This window comes from Lolium perenne, chromosome 7 (genome assembly GCF_019359855.2).
Source record: "Lolium perenne isolate Kyuss_39 chromosome 7, Kyuss_2.0, whole genome shotgun sequence".
NCBI classification, from domain to species: Eukaryota; Viridiplantae; Streptophyta; class Magnoliopsida; order Poales; family Poaceae; genus Lolium; species Lolium perenne.
This window is the reverse complement of record NC_067250.2, coordinates 229,881,803-229,903,540: the sequence shown is the minus strand read 5'-3', so window position 1 is coordinate 229,903,540 and position 21,738 is coordinate 229,881,803. Positions and strand designations below refer to the sequence as shown.

Sequence of the window (21,738 nt, the reverse complement as noted above, 5' to 3'; positions counted from 1 at the left end):
GTTCATGTCATAAGATGAGAAACCCAAAAAGATTAACTAACCTCGAGATTCCCATAACCAGATCCATCCCTCTTCAAGTCAGCATCAAGCACAGTATCAACATCTTTTTTTGACCATATATTAGCAACAAATCGACCATCTGGAAGGTCAAGGTTAAGAGAGCTAATATCCAAAGAGTCAACATACGATGGCTTGAACATGGAACAGGCAGCCTCCAGAAGGCTTCCCAGTACAAAGCTCATCATGCAATCTATCGCACACAAACTGACAAAGGTTCATGTTCCTGACATTGCTAATGTTGTCCTACAAAAAAATAATATAAACACCGCGTAAAAATGATTGTTCACATATATTAATAAAAAACAAGCACATATATAAATAAAAAAATGCTAAAATTGAATGATTTTTTAAAAAACTAGAGGATAACACATATACCAGTATAGGATAACATCTGTTGCTGACTTTGTTAGACGTTGTTGGTGCAAGCAAAGTACAGACAAGGTACATCATCCAAACTTGCTTGAAAATGTCATCATACTGATTCATCTGTGACAGCATTGTGAACACACCAGTAATCTTCGGCGTGCTGCTATGGCCAGGAAATAACAAAGGACCTAGACGAGCCTCTATGACAGAATCCATTGCATACACGACAGGAATATCCCCCCGCGGAAGACCGAGTGTGCGGTAAATGGAATCAACATTGAGAGGGATTCTACCACGCCCTTGAATGAAAAACTCTCGAGAATGACTATCATACAAAGGAGCAAGCCAGCTTATCAAAGGGTTGTGAAGAACATGGCACTTGATGTCAAGCATTGAACCAAGATCCATATCCTCAATCGATTGCTTATGATCAGAACTTATATGTTCATATAACCTGACAACAGGAAAAGGAGAGGCCCGATTCCTAGCACGCTCACTAGCATTGGGCATTTTGCGAACACCTAGCTGATCACCACCTTGTTTCTTACTGCCCGCCATGGAAACAAAAACGCTGCAATTCAAAAACAGATGCCATGATAATGAGAAAAACTCTTAGTGACATCTAATGATAACAAGTCGAAAAATCAAAAATAACAATGCCTTGGTTCATATATCAAACCCAACCAAAAATCACCACTGTAAAAAGGTAGAAATCAGCAGCAGCAACAAAACAAAAACATATGCAGGAGTACAAAAATGAGTTCATCATTCCCTTAACATAGAAAAAAGAGGTGGGTAACTTCAGAACGAATGTGTTGGTTAAACGTTGAGATACTTGTTGATGAAAAGTGAATAAGTGAGTTGATAAAACAAACCCCATAACAGGAATTTGTGAACCCCTAGAAAACAAGTCCCATGATCTCTGTTTTCTCCTGCTACAATTACAGTGACAAACGCAATTTACAGCCGATCCCATAACAGAGATTTGTGAAACGAGGGACGGAGAACAAAATCCACCCAAAAAACAAACCCTCGCCTAAACAATCCCTCACCGGACAAAACAAAATACCATCAGAAAAAATAATCCACGGTGGAACAATCCCTCGCCGCACAAATAAACCGGCCGGCGAGACCCAGATAAACAGAGATTTGTGAACCGAGAGACGGATCAGGAACCTAGCGCGGAGAACAAAATCCACCCAAAAAACAAACCCTCGCCGGAACAATCCCTCGCCAGACAAACAAAATCCCATCAGAATAATCCACGGTGGAAACAATCCCTCGCCGGACAAACAAACCGGCCGGCGAGACCAGATCTCCCCACTAGATCCAGTTCGAAGACTAACCTTACAGCGCCGAAATCGACTGGCCCTTGCTAGTGAACTGAGAGCAGGAGAAATCTAGGTCGTGCACTAGCCACAGGGAATCGGACCCTCGCCTACGCCGTCACCGTCGCCCTCTCCGTCGGGGCTGAATGGGAGGAGAACAGGGGAGAGAGGAGAACGGGCGGAAGGAGGGGAAGAAAAAAACGATTCGAAATAATTCGAAAAAGACGGGCCGAAAAGGGAAAGTCGATCGGTTACCAGAAATAGAAATAAGCGTGACAGGCGTGACGCGACGAAAAGGGAATTGACTTCGCGCTGCCGCGCGAGCGCTCCGCGCCGACAGGAATCGATCGCTCGAGCGAGCGATTGCCAAGGAGGGGATTCGGTACTTAGGGCATGTACAATGGTAGAGATTGCGTGCCTTGTCTTAGTAGTCCAAGTTATGTAGAGAAGACGATAAATATACGTGATACAGTGTATTATCTCTTATTGTTATCACTTGCAATAAATGAGATTTAACTATTATTAGTAGGAAATTATGTGACTAAGAGAAGACAAGTGGTACAACTGATCAAAATCTAACATGGCAAGTACAAGGGAATGCTGACAGCACAGCTTGACACAACGACAGCGCTTGTCGGCGGTTTCGATTAGCCATGTTTCCCATGTTTGCACCGCCACCCCCACCTCCTTACAACACGGTTCCAATGCATCGGCCACCGTCTTCCTATCACGCGGACAACGTGTCGCTGCCGCCGCTCCCGAAGTTCCTGATTGTCGGCTCAGGTTGGCCCTGCGCGCACTTGATGCGGAAGCTGCGGCTCTTCTATAGTCAAGTACATTTATTTGTTTTTCTAGTTCACGTCCGGCACGAGCGAGTCTATATTGATATGCTTGCAATTCTTCTGTTGTCGCTGTTGTGGTCATCGGCTCCGTGCCATTCATGGCTCTCTGAGCTCTATCCCAAGCTGCTTGCAGAAGCTGCACTTTTTCGAGAGGTGTGGTCCCGACGTACTTATTTCCGGTTCCTCCCGTAAGATCGGCGGGATCGATGTATGGATTGCCCAGATCATCGAAAGCTCCGACACCTTTCTGGATGACTTGATTCACCGATTACACAGATTTGATGATATATTGTAGCTTTGTTTTCTTCTTCAGGATTGGTGACACCGTCTGATAGATCGGCGAAGACCTCCCGAATAGATGTAGATCTGTCGATGAAGTCGAAGCTGTCGATGCTTTTCGAGTCGCTGCTCAGATCGGTGCCCGTGAACGACCCGAAAGACATGTTGCCGAACATATCGGCGAGTTCTCCGCCAATGGCGGGCTTGGTGAACCTTTACGACGAAACCTCCTTGTCGCCTGACTCGATGATTGATGTTGATGATCCCGAAAAGTCGGAATCGGCCGCTGACGGTCCCGAAAAAACCGGTGCCGCAAAACGGTGCGATCCTTCTTTCCTGATGAGGAAGTGGAAATTCCCGAACGTCATCTCCGTCGACTCCTCCAGATCGGCATATGCATGCAAACGGGCGGGAGGGTGAGGAACAAAATCGACGAGATCAGGTTTGACCTGTTTACCTCCGTCTATCGCGTTGCTTGCTACTGATGATGTTGTCGATGTTGACGATGCCATCGAGATCAGCTCCTTGTCGCCTCCAATTCCCACAGACTGCGCCAATTGACAAGGGTTTAATTTGTCAATGCCTACAAGTTGTAGATTAGGGTTTCGCGGAAAGTAGAGGACAAGTAGATCTCGAAGATTCGGCCGAAAAGGTGCTCGACTATGAAAATTAGGGTTTGTGTTGACAATGATTCGATCCTCTCTTTCTCCCTCGGCTCCCCTTTATATAGGAGGTGGAGCCGTGACTTTCGTATCGTACAAGTTACAAAGTCCGGGAGGTTATTTGAATCCTGCCCGTGTTATTACAAGACTCTTTATTCCTAACCTATCTCTATTTTCCATATCGATGTTTATTGGGCTTCCGGGCTTCATAAACGTTGGGTCATGGGCCTTCAGCCATCCTCAGCTACTTTATTCGGCAGGCCCATTCGGGATGCCTATGTCACCGGGCAAGTGTAAGATACATTGAGGTATGACTTCCAAGGACTTCCCTCGAGTGTAAATGTTTTCACCATGTCCATTGACCTTAGGATGTTCGGTGGCATGTACGGGGACTAAATGATAGGGCCACAAGCAAGGGTGTTCAGAGCCGTATTAGCACGACGGGCGCATCAATTGTATGCTTTCTAGAGACTAAGCTTTAAAGGGAGTTTTAATTAACTCAAAGATGACATCGAGGTGGTACAAGAAATATAGTTAAAATTTGCAGTTATGGGGCATAAGCTGAAGGCAATAGTTTTTTTTTCTGTGATGTGCCCAAGGAGCAAACTAGGTTAAACTTTGTCCACGTACGTCCCATGGTTTTCTGATCAAGGCATGTGGGGTGGAGAAACATGATCTTCTTCTGTTACGTGCTCCTTATACCTTGAAGTTGCCCTATATCTGTCTCACCCTCTCTATTGTAGACGTTCTCTTTTTGCGAGATGGAAATATGTACTCTCTCTTTAGCTTTTGCAGCCTATAAATAAAACAACGAAACAATATAAATATGAATCCAAATTCAATTGACGATTGATTGAGATTTAAGTGAACAATTTTCTAAATGCAGGATGTCTTGTACTTTTATTATGGTTAACCGCCTTCTCCTAGTTGGATCTGGAACGTGTTAGTCATGGAATTGGTGTGATCTTATTTTAAGATAGTAGATGTAACTTCTGGATCTGATGCAAATAGTAAAAATGCATGTCTATTTGTTAAATATAAAACTTACCAGGTTCTCCCAATCAATGCATAAAAATGCCATTCCGAATATCAAATCTTGAACGCACAATGCGATGATGAACCCGATCCAAAAGCCCTGACAGTACAAAGAATTGAAAGGTATACTTTTATCACAACACAATTATATAAATACCTTCATGGGATAATCAAATTATCTTACATTAATAGCCAGATACTTCACCAGTTAAATAAATTTACAAAGAATATGGTATAGTACCTTCGCTCTCATATGAACAACAAATCCCAAAACAACTGAAAGAGGGACGCCAATTATGTACGTTGTTCCTAAAATTATTATTGCACCTTTCTTTTGCAAACCACATCCCCTTAATGTACCTACAAATCCAGAAAAGTGAAGAATATATGAGTACCACTGATTGCATAAACTAGTAAGCAATTGTGCACCCCTCTGGTCCAAAACAAAACCATGTCCTGGTTTCACGGATACATAGTTTGAAATTTAATTGACATTTTACGTGATACACAAATTTTCCTTGTTACCATCATCTAAATAATTATACAAGTTTAATTTAATGGAATCATTATCCACAAATGGTGCATTTCATTCCCCGCAAATTATTATCACTAACACAAGGGAGAAACTATCACCTTAAGGAGTGGTACATTCCTTTAATTTTCATGGCACTTGTGCAATGGTTCTAATCACCATAAACTTACTAGTAGTTATGCAATTGACAAAATTAGCTCATATGCTTTAATTAACAGGGAATGTAAAGTAAATATTTTCATGAGTTAGTCAATTTTCCTATTGGATTATTTATGTCCATTTCTATTCAAACACATTGTGTCATAATTTGCCATGTGATATAATCATGAATCGTAGCCCAACTATGTGTAATGATTTGCAAAATTTTCCTGATAGGTTTGTTTGTGTAGATAAATAAATAAAAACATGTACATACCTGAAAACAAGCACTGTATTGAATCAACAATATGGCAAATGGCGACCAAAGGCAATATATTGGCCACATACTTCACAACTTTGGTTTCGTTGCTATAAAGCTTTCCCCATATATTTCTTAACAAGACTAGAAGTAAGGACATGCTCAAGCCTTCAGAGGTAGCTATAAACAAAGCTATTAATATAACTTTGCGCGCTTCTTTTGGACGACCAGCACCCAACTCGTTTGATACACGTATGCTGAAGACAAATGAAATGTATAACCAAGGTGTTACGCAAAAAATTGTGGAGTTACAATGTGAACTCTAGATTTCAAGTTACCTGACAGAACTGCTCAAACCAAAGGCGATCATGGTAACGATTGATGAAGTATTACGCCTATGCATTCAAACCATGCCAGTGTCAGTAAAATCTAGATAAATTTGTGTATTATTTTTATAACACAAGGAAAGGAAAAAAACGTACGTAATCGAGAATGCTGAAGTTTCGAGTTTTGGGTCCGGGAGAATACCAGAAAGAAGCACTAGAAGCTCCAACGACCAGAATCTTAAACTTGATTAAAAAAAATTTCAGGTGAGACAACAGCTAGATGAAAGAGGGATTTACACATAAAGAACTGACTAAGATTAAAGAATGACGTTGGAGGACGGCCAGCACTCACCATAGCATCAATGCTGACGAGGCAGCAAGCTTGAGGAACTGAGACACATGGTGGAAGGCATCCCTCGAAAACCCTTTCCATGTTGCCTTACAAGTGTGTGAAAATCTGATGTAAAGTGCAAGAAAGATAGCATTGAACCAATATGAGATAGAGAGAGCCATGGCAGCACCCTTGTTTGCAAAAGGAGACTTGAAAACAAGAAGCCAGCACAACGGTACGTTGAGCACTGAACAGATCAATGAGCTAAGCATCAAGGGAACCACTACTCGTTGATTGTTCAGGAATCTAGTCTGGCATTGAACGAGTGCGTAACCAAATAGTCCTGGGATCAGCCATCGGATGTAGGATGCGGCCTCGGTAGAAACATCACGATTTTGTCGAATGAATATCAGTATAGGCTCTGTAAAATTCCACATTACTGACACTGGAACGCAGATGGTTATTAACACTAGCATAGCTCTCTGCGTGTGTACACCAACAGAAGCTTCTTCTTTTGCACCGAAAGCTTGACCGCAGAATGTGTCTAGTGCACTGCTCAGTCCAATCTGCCATAAAAAAGAATGAAACATTATACCGCAATAATGAAGTCTGTAAAATATATGTTTTGCTACATCTGCATATTAAATAAATAATTGTTGGTTTTCTTTCTAGACACGAAGAAAAACATACCCTCAGGTGCATGTATGGAACTTATATAAGGTGATAGTAAAATATAGTACTAACTCGTAAGCACACCATTCCGGGAATTGGTATTTTCTGTCGAATGTATAATTATTTCTTACAGGGCCAATTGAAATCCAAGGTCAAAATTCTTGATGTAACGTGGCCACACATCATCAAATATGTGTTAAAATAATTGAAGGCCAACAATATAAATTACTAGTATAGATGGTTAAATATTTTTCAAAGAATGCAAGCACATAAATGTACTTAAGAAGGTTCAAATTAAGCAAGGAAAAAACTCAAGTAGTTTAGCTTATGAGGACACTAGGCAAACACATAAGTTTGAGGAAGGTCAAACACATATATTGCCAACAATACGCTTGGACTATACCAATGTATTGTAAGACTACAGTGGTATATTTATAGTCCTAGGGAGCAGTAAGCCATTGAAGATATCTGGTTAGCTTAGTATTACAAAGTCAGCCAGTCAAGCAGTAAATATATTTACATTAAATTATTCCGGCTGAAAACTGAATTAGAACTGCAATTTATGGTTCTCATTGCATCCATATATATTTAAGCTGAATCCGAAAGAAAATAAATGATTGGCCTTCCCTATTGGTCTACAGAACCGGCTACAGTTTAAGAAAGAAAACCAGCCTCAAAGGATGTAGGAGGCAATAATACCTTCAAGATGTGTGCAGATAATATAAAAAAGTAAACAGGCTCATGTAAAGTTGCTTTCCGAGGAAGAATTTGAAGGGAAGCTAAGCTTGGGACGCTGAGTGCCCAAGTGGAAGTACTGTATCTCTGGATATGGTTCTGGCCCCAATTATGTTTTTTTTAGGGAAAGCCATTCGGCGTATTTTATTGAATCTCAAACACAATTATATCATTTATGAGTTCAGCAAATAAAAATCTAGAGAGTCATCATTCCAAATACAATCAATATGATGACTAAAACTATGCCTAGTTGTAGGGATTTTTTTCCTGGAGACAGGATTGACTAAGAAGGATGATGCTCCATATTTCATCACGTTTTTACTAGAAGCCTTTTTTCATCACGGTTTTCTAGACACATGGAGACTACAATCGGAGGTTGGTAATGGCGGAGAGAGTCCTGGTAGCAATGAAGACAATGCGACACAGGTTCTCCATATGTGACTGGGTGTGTGGCGACTTGCAGCAATAGCATTGGCAAGCAATCCATACCCATGAGCTAGACCCATGAATTATTTTCCCAAAAAAAATTGTAAAAATTATTAGGTATGCATACCCATTAGCTGTATATATGCTTGTATATACATAGTAGTGTCATTTTCAACATGTTCAACATGCTGCACGGAACACACCCTCCGGCGCTCCTCCACTCTCTACAGACTACAGCCCCGCGTTCGATTCTCTTGGCGGCACACGAGCAAGCAAGATGGCATTGAACCACGGCGGCATATCTTGATTCCGGAAGGAACGGCTACGGCGGCACTGCGGCATCAGCAGCACTTAATCACCCACAGGGGAACTTGCAGAAATTTTAATTTCTGTTTTTTATTTCCCCCAACTGTGGAGGATGATCCTTAATTAGTTTTTAAAAATTATATATTACTTGTAGGTCTAATAATGAAGAACAAGAAGAAGCAAGGAAAGTGCAGTGATTTGAAGGCTGCAAAGAAACCAAAGATTACTTTGATCTCGACGCCAACAGTAATATTCTGATGAAATTTGAGCTTCCATTTCTTATAGTGTTATTGTGTTGAAAAACAATTTATTTGACTTTGCATACCCGATATAAAAATCATGCCTCCGCCACTGATAGCCACCACAAATGTACGTGGTAAAATACTCTTACGGGTACTGGCTGGCGTGCTACATATCTAGAGCTTGTTAATTGTTACGAGTCAATGAGTAATGAAGCCATGAACATAGTTCTTGTAACGGAACGAAGCAAAACATCATGCTGGAGAGGGGAGATGCATATACGTACCATTATGCTGAATCCAGTGACAAAAGAAAAGCTGGTGGCCAACGCTGTGCCGGCGAAGACGTGCTCGCTGTCGCTCAGGTGACCGACGAACATGAGAGACACGAATAGGAGGCTCGTGTTGAGCACATTCGTGAAGGAAATTGGCAACCCGAGCTTCAACTGCCTCTTCATCTCGTCTAGTGCATCTCCTACCTCCATTCACAAATACTCTCTCTCTCCCCCCTCTTCTCTCTCTCTCTCTCTCTCTCTCTCTCTCTCTCTCTCACATGATGATTGCCGTTTCAGTTCAGGGTGTACTTATATAGAGACGAAATAGGTAAAGTCCTCTTAGCCTCTAGGTCTTGCATACGTGGAATACACATTAGTTGCCGTGGGTTGGCTTTTACAAACTCTGCCCGTGGTTGCAACGTGCAAGCTTCCTTTAAAAACAATCTTGCTGCAAGCTACCCTTTTCACCGATTAGCATATTTCCGGTGAATGCTTCTAACTTTTTGACATGCTCACAAGTGCATTAACATACTACTGTACATGGTTTCCGGAAAACCACAAATGTAGCTTGAGGTACATGTGGACCCTTTTTTGAAAAATTTGAAAACTGCATTTTGAAGTTCCTAGAAAATCTGTAATTGAAAATGTTGCCTTCTACAAACGTGCAAATTTTCAACTCGAAATACCTTAATTATATTCGCAGCTGTGCCAAAATGACAAATTCAGAAATCTATAATAGCCAGTAGTACAAACTTTCAAAACTTCAAAATCTTTCAGATTTTGTTATTTTTTGTGCAGCCCCGAATATGAGGTATATCAAGTTTAAATTTTGAGTACTGGTAGAATAGAACATTGTCTACTAAATCTAGGTTTTTACAGATTTTTTGACACATTTAAATGTTATTTTTAAATTTTTCAAAAAAAGACATGTAGCTCGAGCTACAAAAAATCCACACTCCATAGTTTCCCAGCTATAAAAGATGACCTACCTCTAAATAAAGTCAGCGTTGGTGAACATGTTGAGGATCATTGAGAGAGGGACGTGTACCAAACACTGTTTGAGATCCCTCTTGAAGATGATATGGTGGTGTACAGCCCACTGTTTGAGGCCCCCTTGAAGATGACATGATAAGACAACCGCGAAGATCTATGATTGGACTCTAGGGTCTCTCAACCTCTCAGGACATCTTCAATGAAGCGATGCAAATAAGACGATTGGCTGCGCCTGTTTGCGTCAGCCCGCGTACACGAAATGGTCATCAGGCCAAGCTTGTCCGTTTGTGTCTAGGACAGCTCTAGCGGCCCAATGTATTTTGTTCGGCGAAGCCGGCCATGTTCTCTATTTAAACTCATCTCAAACACAAAGTAGTGCAATATTTTGAAACAAATTTAACATATAAACAACGAAAAAGATGTTCAAAATAATTTTTAATCTAATTACATAAACAAACTACATATTTTTAGAAGTCCCCGCCTCATCATCCTCACGGAGGCGCTTCCTGCTCGTCACCTCTTCGGAAAAGCTCGTCGCATCCGATGAGCTTGTGTCCCCTCCAATGAGTCGTCCTTGGTGTCTTCCTTGTAGTCGGTGCAAGCCGACTGCGCCTCCACTTTCGCCTTCACCCGGCCCTTGCCTCCCTCTTTGCCGCCGCCTCCTCAGCCGCCAGTCGTGCCCACATGGCCTCTTCATCCTCTTCCTCTTCCTCATGGCCGTCGTCGGCGACGTCATCTCCCTCCTCCTCCTAGCCGTCCCACGGTGGGAAGCTAGAGGTGCTTGGCGTGCCAGTTCTATTCCACCAATGTCGCCATCCCAGCAGCTTCCCCTCGCTATCGGAGTCTGATGACAAAGAGAGGTTGCTCATAGCGCCGTCGGTCCTAGAAATGAATGGCGGTGGCCGGTTGGAGATCAAATGCGCAGACGTAGGGGTTTTATATTGAGTGGGGATAAATGGCGGCACGTAAAAAAAATGTTGTTGCTCTTCCGCGACGGTTTACGAGTTCACGCTCCATTTCGGCGGTTCGCTCGTCGATCGACGCGGTTGCCACTCCGCCGGTTGCCATTCCAGACAGTTGTTGTGCTTAAATTTGCGCCAGCTGAGAAGACACATCGAGCCAGGTCGCTGCCAGGCGGGCCCGTGGGAGAAGCGAGCGGTCGAGCGGTGCGACCGGGCAGCGTCCGCATAGATGCATCCCCGACATATATTTGGACCGCGTTTGCGTCTCCACCGATAGCCCGTTGCTATGCGTCGTGCCGCTGCGCCTAGACGGTTGTTCCGAGCCTTATCAGCACGACGGGCGCATCTATGGTATGCCTTAGAAGACTAACCTTTAACACTAGTCATAATGGGAAGTAACATAGAGTAGTAACATGTGCATGTCACATGTTACTACTCTATGTTACTACATTTATAGTGGTTAGTAACATCAAAATAGTATCATAGTTGTCTTTATTAATTAGCTTATAGACTCATTATATCTTGTGAAATGTGATGTAAAAGTAGTAGTAGTAGCTACGTTACTGTATCCTTCTCTCTCCTTATTAACTCACTGCCACATAAGCAAATTTGGTGAGTTGGACACTTAGTTACTCCCACTATAAGTGTTCTACAGTAAGCTTTTATTGCCTCAAAATCACATCAAGGCGATACAACCAATACAGTTAGGTAAAGGCGGCAGATCATTTACTTCTAGGATCTGCCCAAGGAGCAAGTCGGTGAAACTTTGTCCACGTCCCTTGGTTTTCTGATCAAGGCATGTGAGGCGAAACTTTGTCCACGTCCCTTGGTTTTCTGATCAAGGCATGTGTGGTGGACATACGTGATCTTCTTCTTGTACGGTACTCCTTACACCTTTAAGTTGTGCCAAACTGTCCTCAGAGATGTTTTCTTTTTTTGAAATGGAATCGTATACTCTCTCTTTAGCTTTGGCAGCCTATAAGAAAAGGAAACAATATAAATGTAAATCCAAACTCAACTGACTGTTCGAGGTTAGCCTGGCAATCCCTCAATGCACGATGCCTTCTAATAAGGTCAACTGCTTTCTTATAACACAAACTAGAACACGTTAGTCGTGTATTTGGTGTGATCTTGTGCATGTTAGAGCAACTCTAACAGCAACCGAAAACGAGCCGGATCCGTATTTTTCCGACGAGAATATGGATTCGGGCCGAAAGAGGCCTGGAATGGAGCCCAAACTCGCGGCCTGGCACGTAAAATGGGTTGGGGGTCCGAGAAACTGGACGGCCACCCCCTATTTATACAGGGCGGAGAGGCGAGTTGGGTTACAAAACCCTACTCCCTGCCGCCGCTCCGCCGCGAAAAGTCTCGACCTGCAGCGAGCAATTTCGTCGCCGTCTTCGGTAGGGGAGGTGGCCGAACCGGCGGCGGAGCCTCGCCGCCGCGTCTGTCAGGTGTGCAGTCGGAGGCGCGCCGCGCGAGGCTGGCGCGCTCCGACGGAGCGTGGAAGTGGGCGGCCCGCAGGTGGCCGTGCAGGTTCGCGCGCCGGCCGCCGCGCTGCGAGGCGCGCAATGGGGAATCTGACGCCCCACCCGCCGGCTCGTGCAGCCCGCCGCTGCCGGCGCTTCCGCCACGCAGCGATAGCAAAGACAACGAGGAAGACGGGCTAGCTCTCACCTGCGGGAGCTCGACGGAGGCGGCGTCACTCGAGGTGGCCGCAGTTGTCGTCGCATAGGCGTCGCCGGCGCAAAAACCCTCCTCCGCCACGCGTAGAGCCCCGGTGACAATCCCGGGGCCAATTTTGGATCAAATTAGCGCGCAGGTGTAGGTTTAGTTACTATTTTGATTCGTATATGTAAATTATGTTCGAATGTAGCTCGATCGGAGCAAAATTTTGTTTCATTTCGCATGGTTCATCGGAGCAAAATTTCCCACGACGTTTGATTTCCATTTTTCAGTTCGCGTTTTCGGTTTCTATTCTGCGCCGCGACAAAAATCATCGAAACTGAAAAATTCGGGAGACCGAACTCCGTGTTTTCGGTTCGTGTTTATACGGGCACTACTAGAGATGCTCTTAAAACAGTATATATGGAACTTATCGACCTGTAAAAGACAGCTGAAGTGCAACTCAATTTATTATCTATGCAACTTACCAGGTTCTCCCAGCTAATGCATGAAAATAGCATTCCAAATATCAAATCTTGAACGAACAGTGCGATGATGAATCCAATCCAAAAGCCCTGCTCCAACAGTGACAAAGAATTGACAGTTACTTTTTTAGTAGCAACACAAATACGGAAGTAACTTCATGGGCTATTCAATATCACTTGATTATAGCTCATGAACTTCACCAGTAAAGAATTTTAACCGAAGAATAGTGTAAGTACCTTTGATCAGGTGAATAGCACAGCCCAAAACAACTGAAAGAGGAATACCGATAACGTACAACGTTCTTATCATTACTATTGCACCTATCTTTTGCAAACCACATCGCCTCAATGTACCTAGCAATCCAAATAATGATGAACACACGAGTACCACTCACTGCAGCCCATAATTTTTTCATGTCTTTACAAGGACAAGTAAGCAATAGTGCACCCCTCTGCTCCAAAACAAAACAATATCCTTGTATTCCAAAGGTCTATGTTTTGAAACGTAATTGACATTCAAAATGAAACACAAATTTTCCTTCTGAAATACCATTCTCAAAAACATTCGGCAACAGAATTTTAATTTAGTCGATCCATGGGCTCTACAAATGGTTCACTTGTGCCCGCATTTATCCCTGACACATGGGTGAAGTTCTAACCTTGAGGAATGGTACAGCCCTTGGATTTTAGGTATATGATTCTAATAGTACGCGTGCATTTAACAAAATTAATTAACAGTGACAAATGCTAACCTAAATCTCAATTTTTCTGTTGAAAAGTTCAAACTCTATTTAAATCATGAGATACACATGGTGTCGTAGTTTGCCATGTGATAAAACTTAAAAGCATGCCGAGAAGTCTAATATATGTGCAAGGATTTCCAAAATGTGGCTGACAGGTATATTAGAATTAACAATTGCAGGTAATGGTACACTTGTAGATAAACAAAATAAAATGTTTACGTACCTGCAAACAAGCACTGTGTTCAATCAAAAAGATGGCTAATGGCAACCAAGGGTTACATATTGGCCACATACTTTACAACTTTGGTTTCGTTGCTATAAACCTTTCCCCATACATTTCTTAACAGCACTAGAAGTGATGGTACGCTCAAGCCTTCAGAAGTAGCTATAAACAAAGCAATTAATACAACTTTCCGCGCTTGTTTTGGATGACCGGCGCCCAACTCATTTGAGACACGTATGCTGAAAACAAATAATTGTATGACCAAACTGTTGGGCAAAAGAATTGTAAATTTACAGTTGGTTAACTTACCTGGCGGAAGTGCTCAAACCAACAGAGATCATGGTAACAATTGATGATGTATTACGCCTATGAGATCAAAACATGCTAGTATCAGTAAAATCCAAACAAATTTGTGTACTTTTCAAGAGAAAAGAAATAACAAAACCTACGTGATCGAGAATGCAGAAGTTTCGAGTTTTGGGTCTGGCAGAATAGCAGAAAGAAACACTAGAAGCTCCAACGCCCAGAATCTTAGACTTGATTAACAAAATTTCCAGGTCAGACAAAAGCAAGATAAACAAGAATCTAATCAAAAACTGACTAACATTAATATATCGGCTTGCTAGAATTGAAAGTACTCACCATATCATTAATGCTGATGACACAGCAAGCTTGAGGAACTGAGGCACATGGTGGAAGGCATCCCTTAAAAACCCAGTCCATGTTTCCTTGCAAGTGGGTGAGTACTTGATATAAAGAGCAAGCAAGATGGTATTGAACCAATATGAGATAGGGAGAGCCATGTCAGCCCCCTTGTTGGCAAGAGGAGACTTGAGAACGAGAAGCCAGCACAGCGGTACATTGAGCACAGAACAGAGCAATGAGCTAAGCATCAAGGGAAGCACGGCCCCTTGATTGTTCAGGAACCTAGTCTGGCATTAAACAAGGGATCATCCATCGGATGTAGGAACCAACCACGGAGGAAACTTCTCGATTTTGTCAAATGAAGATCAGTATAGGCTCGGTACAATTCCACACTACTTACACTGGAATGCATATGGCAAATAACACTAGAGTAGCTCTCTGTGTGTGCACACCTATAGAAGCTTTTTCTTTTGCACCGAATGCTTGACCGCAGAATGTGTCTAGTGCAGCGCTCAGTCTAACACTCTAACCTACCACAAAAAGAATGAGACATTACAACTCAATAATGAAGTCTATAAAATATAGTTTCCTTACGTTTGTAAATTAAAGAAATGTGTTAGTTTTCCTTGCAGGCAGAAAGAACATCATATTATTGGGTGCAAAATATTGCTTAGGGGAGCAGCTGAAACCCAAGGTAAAAAGATCTAGAAGTAATGTGCACACACGTAATCAAATATGTGGCAAAACTTCAAACACAAATAGACAATAATAGAAATTACTAGAATGAGATGAATAAATATTTGTGAAGAACACAAACACATAAATATGCTTTAATTTATACAAAGGAAAAAAGGGGGGGGGGGCTAGTTTCAGGAAGGTTCAAACACTTGTATTGCCGCACTGTTTTATGATTCAGTTCATCCATATCTTCTTCTTTTTACAGTAGAAGCAGCAGTAGGAGCTCTATTGCAAGTGCAACTTTGCAGAAGGTGCATAGAGAAATTGAATGTAAAAGCAACTGAAAGGAACAATGACAGATTGAGAGGTTAAACAGAGCGTGGACCAGCAGCAGGAGTGATACGTACAGAGGCAACAGCACAAGCAGGTGCGCACTTGGTTCGCAGCTCGTGCCCGCCTACCAAATCGCGCCGCCGGATCGATCCCATCAGCTGCATCACTCCGCCAGGATTTCGCACGGCATCTCCGCCGGAGGGAAACCAGAAGACAGGAGAACCGGGGCACCGCCGGACAACGCCAGTACGCTGGGCCGCCGCCGCATATCACCGGACACCGGCACGAAGCAACAAAACAGATCCGCATATACCACGGGCGGCCAGGTTCGGTTTCTTTCTGCCCGGTTTTTCTGTTTTCTGCTGGGTTTTTCCTCTTATTTTTCTTTCTCTTTGTTTTTATGTTCTTTTCTTCTTATTATTTGTATTTTCATTTAAATAGAATAAAAGTTCAAATTTTAAATAAGTTCACAATTAATAAAGTCCAGATTTGGAAATTCATGTATTTGCAAAGAAATTAGGATTTGAATAAATTATTCACGATTCAAATGTTCATGAGGTTCAAAAAACATGTCCGCGATTGTACTATACGTTCAAAAAGTTCAAACAAAACTTCATGGCATTAAAAAATTAAATTAAAAAATAAAAAAGGTTCCGAGGAGGAAATATATACTATACTTATTTGGCAACAAACATCTTTTTTCTCAAAATTTTGAATTTTTTTGAGGGTTAATGCGGAGTTGACACGTATGCACTTGGACAGTTTACTGCCCGTAGTGATTTCTCTGTGTATACTTTTGGTGCTCTCTAGGATTTGTAAGAAGACCGGAAACAACTATACAGTTCCTTTTTGCCTTCTTTCGACGCGTGGCTGTAGCATTGTTACGCTATGGTCAAAGCGGTACCCGACCGCTTAACGTTGCATTAGTTCCAAGCCTACCGGCCAATTTGCCCCCGATCTCTTGATTCCCCATCTCTCCTATCTCTTCTCTCCGCCTGAGCAAACGTCGGCCACAGTTTCACGAAGGGGTTGCCGAGGTCAGGGACGAGTAGCACATGAGCAAGAAGAGGCGAGACCCGCGGGCGCCGTCGAGGACATGCGCGTCGCGCGTGAGGCGCGGGGCGAGCTTGGGGCCAAGGTAGACACCGGAAGGCGCAAGGACGCGTGGGTCGGAGGAGAGCCGGGCTGCGGCGGAGCAGGGCGCCGACAGGGGAGACAACGGCGCGCAGACGAGGGATCCCCTCCCTAGCCACGTCGAGAGCCACCACAGGGTGTCTCCGCATCCTCCTCCTCTCCTGTTCCCTACGTAGGGTGATGGGCGCTCCAGGAGGACCAGGACCCCGCCCTCGACCCACAGCTCTAGGGGTTAACAGGGCGAGGTCGAAATCGGCACCGGCATCTGTCTCCAGCGAGAAGGGGATGGCAGGCGGCACACCGAGCGGGGTGAAGCTTCCGACCCGGTGCTACGGTGGCGGGATGGGCCTACACTCACGAATCTTGGCTCTTGACGAGCAGCGGCGTATGGGCGGCAGGGTGAGAGATTTGAGGCGACGACAACAAGAGGAGCCCTTCCACGCCGGCATTGAAGATATGATGGTTTCCACACCGGCGTTGAAGATCTCCAGGCCAATTTGATGGGAAACCTGCCCGACACCCCAAACCTCTACGGCAGGTGAGTGTCAAATCTGGTGAATTTTGTCGTTGTGTCGATTGGGTTGCATGGTTTGGGCAGGGGCTTCGTGCAGGGATTTGCCTTCACGAAAAAATCGACTTGGAATCACAGTGTGTTTGCTGGAGCAGCAGCGTTTGGGTCCTCTTAATATTGGAGTTTTTATTTATGATTCTAACATCTGTTGTGCTAATTAGAGGATGTGGTAAAAAAGAGTCTTCCGTCTTAAATGATACGGAGTAGAACTCAGATGGAACTGTCTGCAGGGTAGAACCCGTAGGATTACATTGGTATGCAACTGTGCATTTCTTGCTATGTGTTAATTCGTTGCATCCTTGGTCCAAATTTTGCAAGCATGCAGAGTGGTCCAAATTTTGCAAGCATGCAGAGACAGATCGTCTGCCATGGGAGCAGGACCTAATTAGTCTTTTTCAGTCTTTCCTCTGAAGAAAATATTTCCCAAGTGCTTCAGTTGATGCTGCTTTTGTGAGTAATGCCTTAATTTTGTTGTTGTTACAAATAGAATAAAAAAAATGTGTATCTAGCAAAATATTAGGGAGTTAGGAGGAATTGAACTCAGATCTGTTTATGCAAGCTCATTTATATTATTTTGATAGCATAGAGATTTTCTGTGCTATCGATTAGCCTAATATGTAAAGTGATTGCTTGAAATTTGCATAAAGCAAGTTAGGAGAATTTACTAATTACCACTTTACATAATTTAGTGTACATGATTGTCACTTTGTCAGGCCAAAAGATCCACATCTAAGCATTAGTTCCTGATCTATAAATTTGGCATGGGAGTTTGAGAGAAATATTTGAACTCTGATTGGTTTTGTTTAATCCCATTTACTGGTCTGGTGTTGTTTTAGCGATTTTGATAATCTCTCGCTATTTTTCAGGAACAAAATATATGTGCTAAAGGAAGGTCAAGTATCTACTTGCAGACCAACCCGGTAATGAAACAATACTGGCTAGCCTACTTCCAAAAATTATGTGCTGCGTTTCACAGCATGGACGGGCCGATGGAGGTTGGTCTATGTATACATGCATAGGTCTTTTAAGGGCATATTCTCACCATGATTGATATCATTGCAATTCTCTACAGGTAGTTTGATCAGTCAATTAAACAAAAAGTAGCTACCAAATTCTACTATACAATTAATGATGTGTTGTTTGCCTCTATCTCTTCCAGTGCAGCGATTCATGCATATAGTGGCTTCTTCTCCGTATGTGGTGACAGGCGTCGCAATTGAGGGAGGCAGGACGCTGATCTCGGTTTACCTGGACGACCTCACCATCCTGTGTACGTAAGTACCAAGAAGTTCGTAAGATTTCCTTCAACCTTCTACAGGTAAAGTGGTTAACTGAACTTGTGTCATTTTCCTGTGTGTCAAATGTTTACGCATAGTCGAGCTGGATTGGCCATGCTATTGCAATCTCATGGTGGTGAACAACAGCTAGCACCATGTCATGTTTAAGGTCGATGGCATTTTCATCTCCTTATGTACAACTCTGGATTTTTCCCTTGCATTTTGGTGGAAATTTGGCAATAAGGTTCTGGTTTGATCAGAACTGTTCCTTTTTCTTTTCAGGTCAAGACGACATCTCCGAGGTAGTATTTCGACGAACCAAACGTGAGCATCGTCTAGCCGTGGGATTCTTGCTCGATAACAAGTAAGCATGCATATGTATGTTTTGGTTTGCCACATTTGATGTTGTTGCACAAGGCCATGTTTGTCTTTAGGATCCTTCAGTGTTAATCTGTATACATCTGCCTTCTTCTTTGCCTACAGGACACACATGCTAAAATTAAAGAAAGCTCTATGACGGTTGACAGTCACATCAACAGTATGTGTAAAAAAGGGGCTGATACAGAGGTAGTTACTATGTTCATTTTTACGCATGTTTGTCTCTCTTCGAAAATTCTGTACAGTTGATGTGTACGTAGATGCTTTGTAAAATTTTCTGGCCAGACTTGGATTTGCCAGCAAATTTTTTATTTGACATTTTTATTTTATTTTACTAGAATATTATTTATTTGACAAGAAAATGCACTTCCTATTACTGTTAGTGCTGAAAATTCTGTGCCATGTTAGCATCCTAGGGATTCAAACAATGACATAATAAAATTTTATTTCATCACATCACATCGGAAGATGCTCATTTATGTACTAAACTTGTTGTTCATGTTTCCTTGGTATCAGGTAGCAGATCTCTCAGATAGAAAAGTGAACTTACTTTTTCAGCTGAGACCAAATAACTCTTGTGCTATGTGGTGTCACCAAACGGTGTCAGTCATATTGTAGATTGTTTCTTGGTATCACAGTCAAAAGCTATTATAAAACCACTATTATACATGCTTTTAGCACCTCATCACGAGCCTTATTGAGCTATAGGCCTCCTGAAGCTTTATAGATGCCAAATATTCGACTTATGATCTATATGTCTTTAGAGATGCTTATTTAAAGCACTTTCCTTCCTTGGTCATGTGCACTCTTAATTCAAAATATTGCATTTCTGATTTATGTTTTTCTTAGTCTTGTGTGTTCACACTTCCAAGAGTTAAGATGATTTTCAGGTTAATAAATATGTGGAAGCACAGAATAATTGTGCATCCCGATTTGATTGCCAATACACAGTGACATAAGTGTTGATAGATGTGCACGAGATATGCGCATTATATGTACTGTTCCAGACAGTAGTTTAGGTAATTTCGAGTCTTGGGTACATGCAGTTTCTCGGATCTGAAAAGTGTGGCCACATATGCTTATTCTCATTATCAAATGCTCTTAGAAATTATGGCAAAAAGATGGCTGCATATTATTTTACGCCATGGTGTGCTTTCCTTTGGTTGCATCTTGGCTTCTTGATGTCTCATGGAAACTGTTGGAGCATGTTCCGTTGTTAATTGCAAAGCTGGATATATATGTCTGTGTGTTGTCAATATTTTCTGCTTAATGCTTTACTAGGTGTATGGTGGGTACTCACCCATGCCCCCCGTAGGATATGTAAGCTTGAGTTTGTCTGAAAATTTGGTAATGTAAACTCATGGGTGATAAAAATGGCAAATTAATCTGTGAACTTCCTTTCCAGCTTATGGTTTCGTTTGGTTGCTATTAAAATCAGTTCATATGACTTAGAGTGAAAAAATGAACCTAGATTTATTCACTGTTAGTGGATTACCCATATTTATTCTAGGCTGACAGTTGTGTTACTCTTTTGAAGAGAAACGGTATCTTGTGAGGTGAGCTACGCTTTGATAAATTCATCAATCTTTGTCCATTTCTCATTCTGTAGGTGATATAAGTTTGTTAGAAAGCCAATTTTCATATGTCATAGGGTTTGATCACACGTCAATGCCGTATGATACACCTCATTCTTGTATCAAAATGGATAACGATCATTCGATACTAAACTAATCTGGTATATCCTTTTTTAGGTGGTTGGTATTTTTCGTGAATCGTCAAATGGAAGGACTCTATTCGGCGTGTCGTCAGCTTCCTTAATTTGTTGGTACTTCACTATTTCTTTGCAAAATAAACCGGTACAGAAAACAACTGTGCAACTTTGTGATAATTAACAACCAATAGTTGCTTAAGTCAGTACAACTCATACTTTGCAGATTTTAGTAAGTCAAATACACTAAATGCATGATGCTACTCTCTCCAACTAAAAACCTGATTTCTCTTGCATCTCCTTTCTTGTCCTTTCTTCTGACGATTACCAAGGCACAAGAAAAGTGATTGTCGTTTCTTACACCTGCACTTTCCAGGATGTATTTTTTGAAGGCAAAATAGGACAGATCAGTTCATCTTCCGCCGTATAACAATGCCTTGCAATTAAGTTATTGTGATGGCAGCCATGGTAACCTGTCATTTTATTTGATAGTTGGCTCCAAAGTATGATGCAATTTGCAAATATACATTTTATCCACGTACCTAATGTGTTGTGTAATATCGTCTCACGGGGCATGTACAAGCTGGGGTCTGCTTTTGTTTATTCCCGTACTAATCCATATGTGTTCCATGTAATAAACCTCTGAGTAGCAGTGTATCGGTGTGCTGATGTACCATTTGATCACACCTTTGGCGCCTATTGCATTTATCGTCCTCTTCAAAAGCACGTGAGAAAAAAATGTTGAATGTTATTGCTCACTTTTTTGTTTAGCTTCTATGCAAGGAGAATAACAATTAAGAATTCTATTTAGTTCATACACACGTACTTGTGCACACAGAATTCTCAGCCGAGAGCTAAAATCGTGCATAGGCATCAGCGTGAAACTGCCTTTTGTTCGTATAACAATCCATGCTACTACCGAAGCTCTACATATGTAATGGTTCTTCTGTGTTGCCGTGTGGAACTACCAATTGATCACCCATTATAGTATGATGATGATCAATATACAATACTCTTTTCTAAGGATCAGCCTTTTATGCACATGATATCAATGCACACTACAGCTATATCAGATTTGGTTATCAACCAGCTTGAAGATCATTGTTTGAACAACAAAATAATCATTACATTT

At 42.2% G+C, this 21,738-nt stretch overlaps 1 protein-coding gene and 1 long non-coding RNA gene across 9 annotated transcripts; one reads left to right on the top strand and one right to left on the bottom strand.

Annotated features, from left to right (window-relative positions):
- Positions 1-4,009: 4,009 nt before the first annotated feature.
- Positions 4,010-15,841, bottom strand: LOC127313897 (protein DETOXIFICATION 16-like). Of its 7 annotated transcripts, none has more exons than XM_071823003.1 (12): positions 14,525-15,841; positions 14,332-14,418; positions 14,192-14,248; positions 13,154-14,121; positions 12,920-13,006; positions 6,180-6,724; positions 5,984-6,070; positions 5,840-5,896; positions 5,520-5,758; positions 4,814-4,932; positions 4,586-4,672; positions 4,010-4,333 (listed from the first exon to the last, which is right to left on the bottom strand). In XM_071823003.1, exons 5-12 carry the CDS (start codon positions 12,950-12,952, stop codon positions 4,223-4,225), a joined length of 1,278 nt encoding a protein of 425 aa, XP_071679104.1. In that variant the 5' UTR covers positions 12,953-13,006; positions 13,154-14,121; positions 14,192-14,248; positions 14,332-14,418; positions 14,525-15,841; the 3' UTR covers positions 4,010-4,222. The 7 variants fall into 7 exon arrangements, with proteins under 7 accessions (XP_071679104.1, XP_071679105.1, XP_071679107.1 ...); XM_071823004.1 differs by having other exon boundaries at positions 12,920-13,270; positions 13,883-14,121; XM_071823006.1 differs by having other exon boundaries at positions 12,920-14,121; positions 14,525-14,814; positions 14,928-15,841.
- A 644-nt stretch (positions 15,842-16,485) lies between these two features.
- On the top strand, positions 16,486-21,332 carry LOC127313900 (uncharacterized). Of its 2 annotated transcripts, XR_007859234.2 has the most exons (8): positions 16,486-17,210; positions 18,110-18,163; positions 18,403-18,517; positions 18,619-18,689; positions 18,803-18,884; positions 19,004-19,087; positions 20,650-20,723; positions 20,983-21,332. It is a non-coding gene; the product is annotated as an uncharacterized lncRNA (long non-coding RNA). The 2 variants fall into 2 exon arrangements; XR_007859233.2 differs by lacking the exon at positions 20,983-21,332 and having other exon boundaries at positions 20,650-20,925.
- The last annotated feature ends 406 nt before the right edge of the window (positions 21,333-21,738 follow it).

Bases quoted from the DNA above. Each gene is read 5' to 3' on its own strand.
- LOC127313897 (XM_071823001.1), bottom strand. From the start codon at position 9,021: ATGGAGGTAGGAGATGCACTAGACGAGATGAAGAGGCAGTTGAAGCTC. The intron at 5,759-5,839 runs GTAACTTGAAAT...ATTTGTCTTCAG, and splicing joins GGTTTGAGCAGTTCTGTCAG to CATACGTGTATCAAACGAGT. The intron at 4,673-4,813 runs GTACTATACCAT...TTGTACTGTCAG, and splicing joins TTGTTCATATGAGAGCGAAG to GGCTTTTGGATCGGGTTCAT.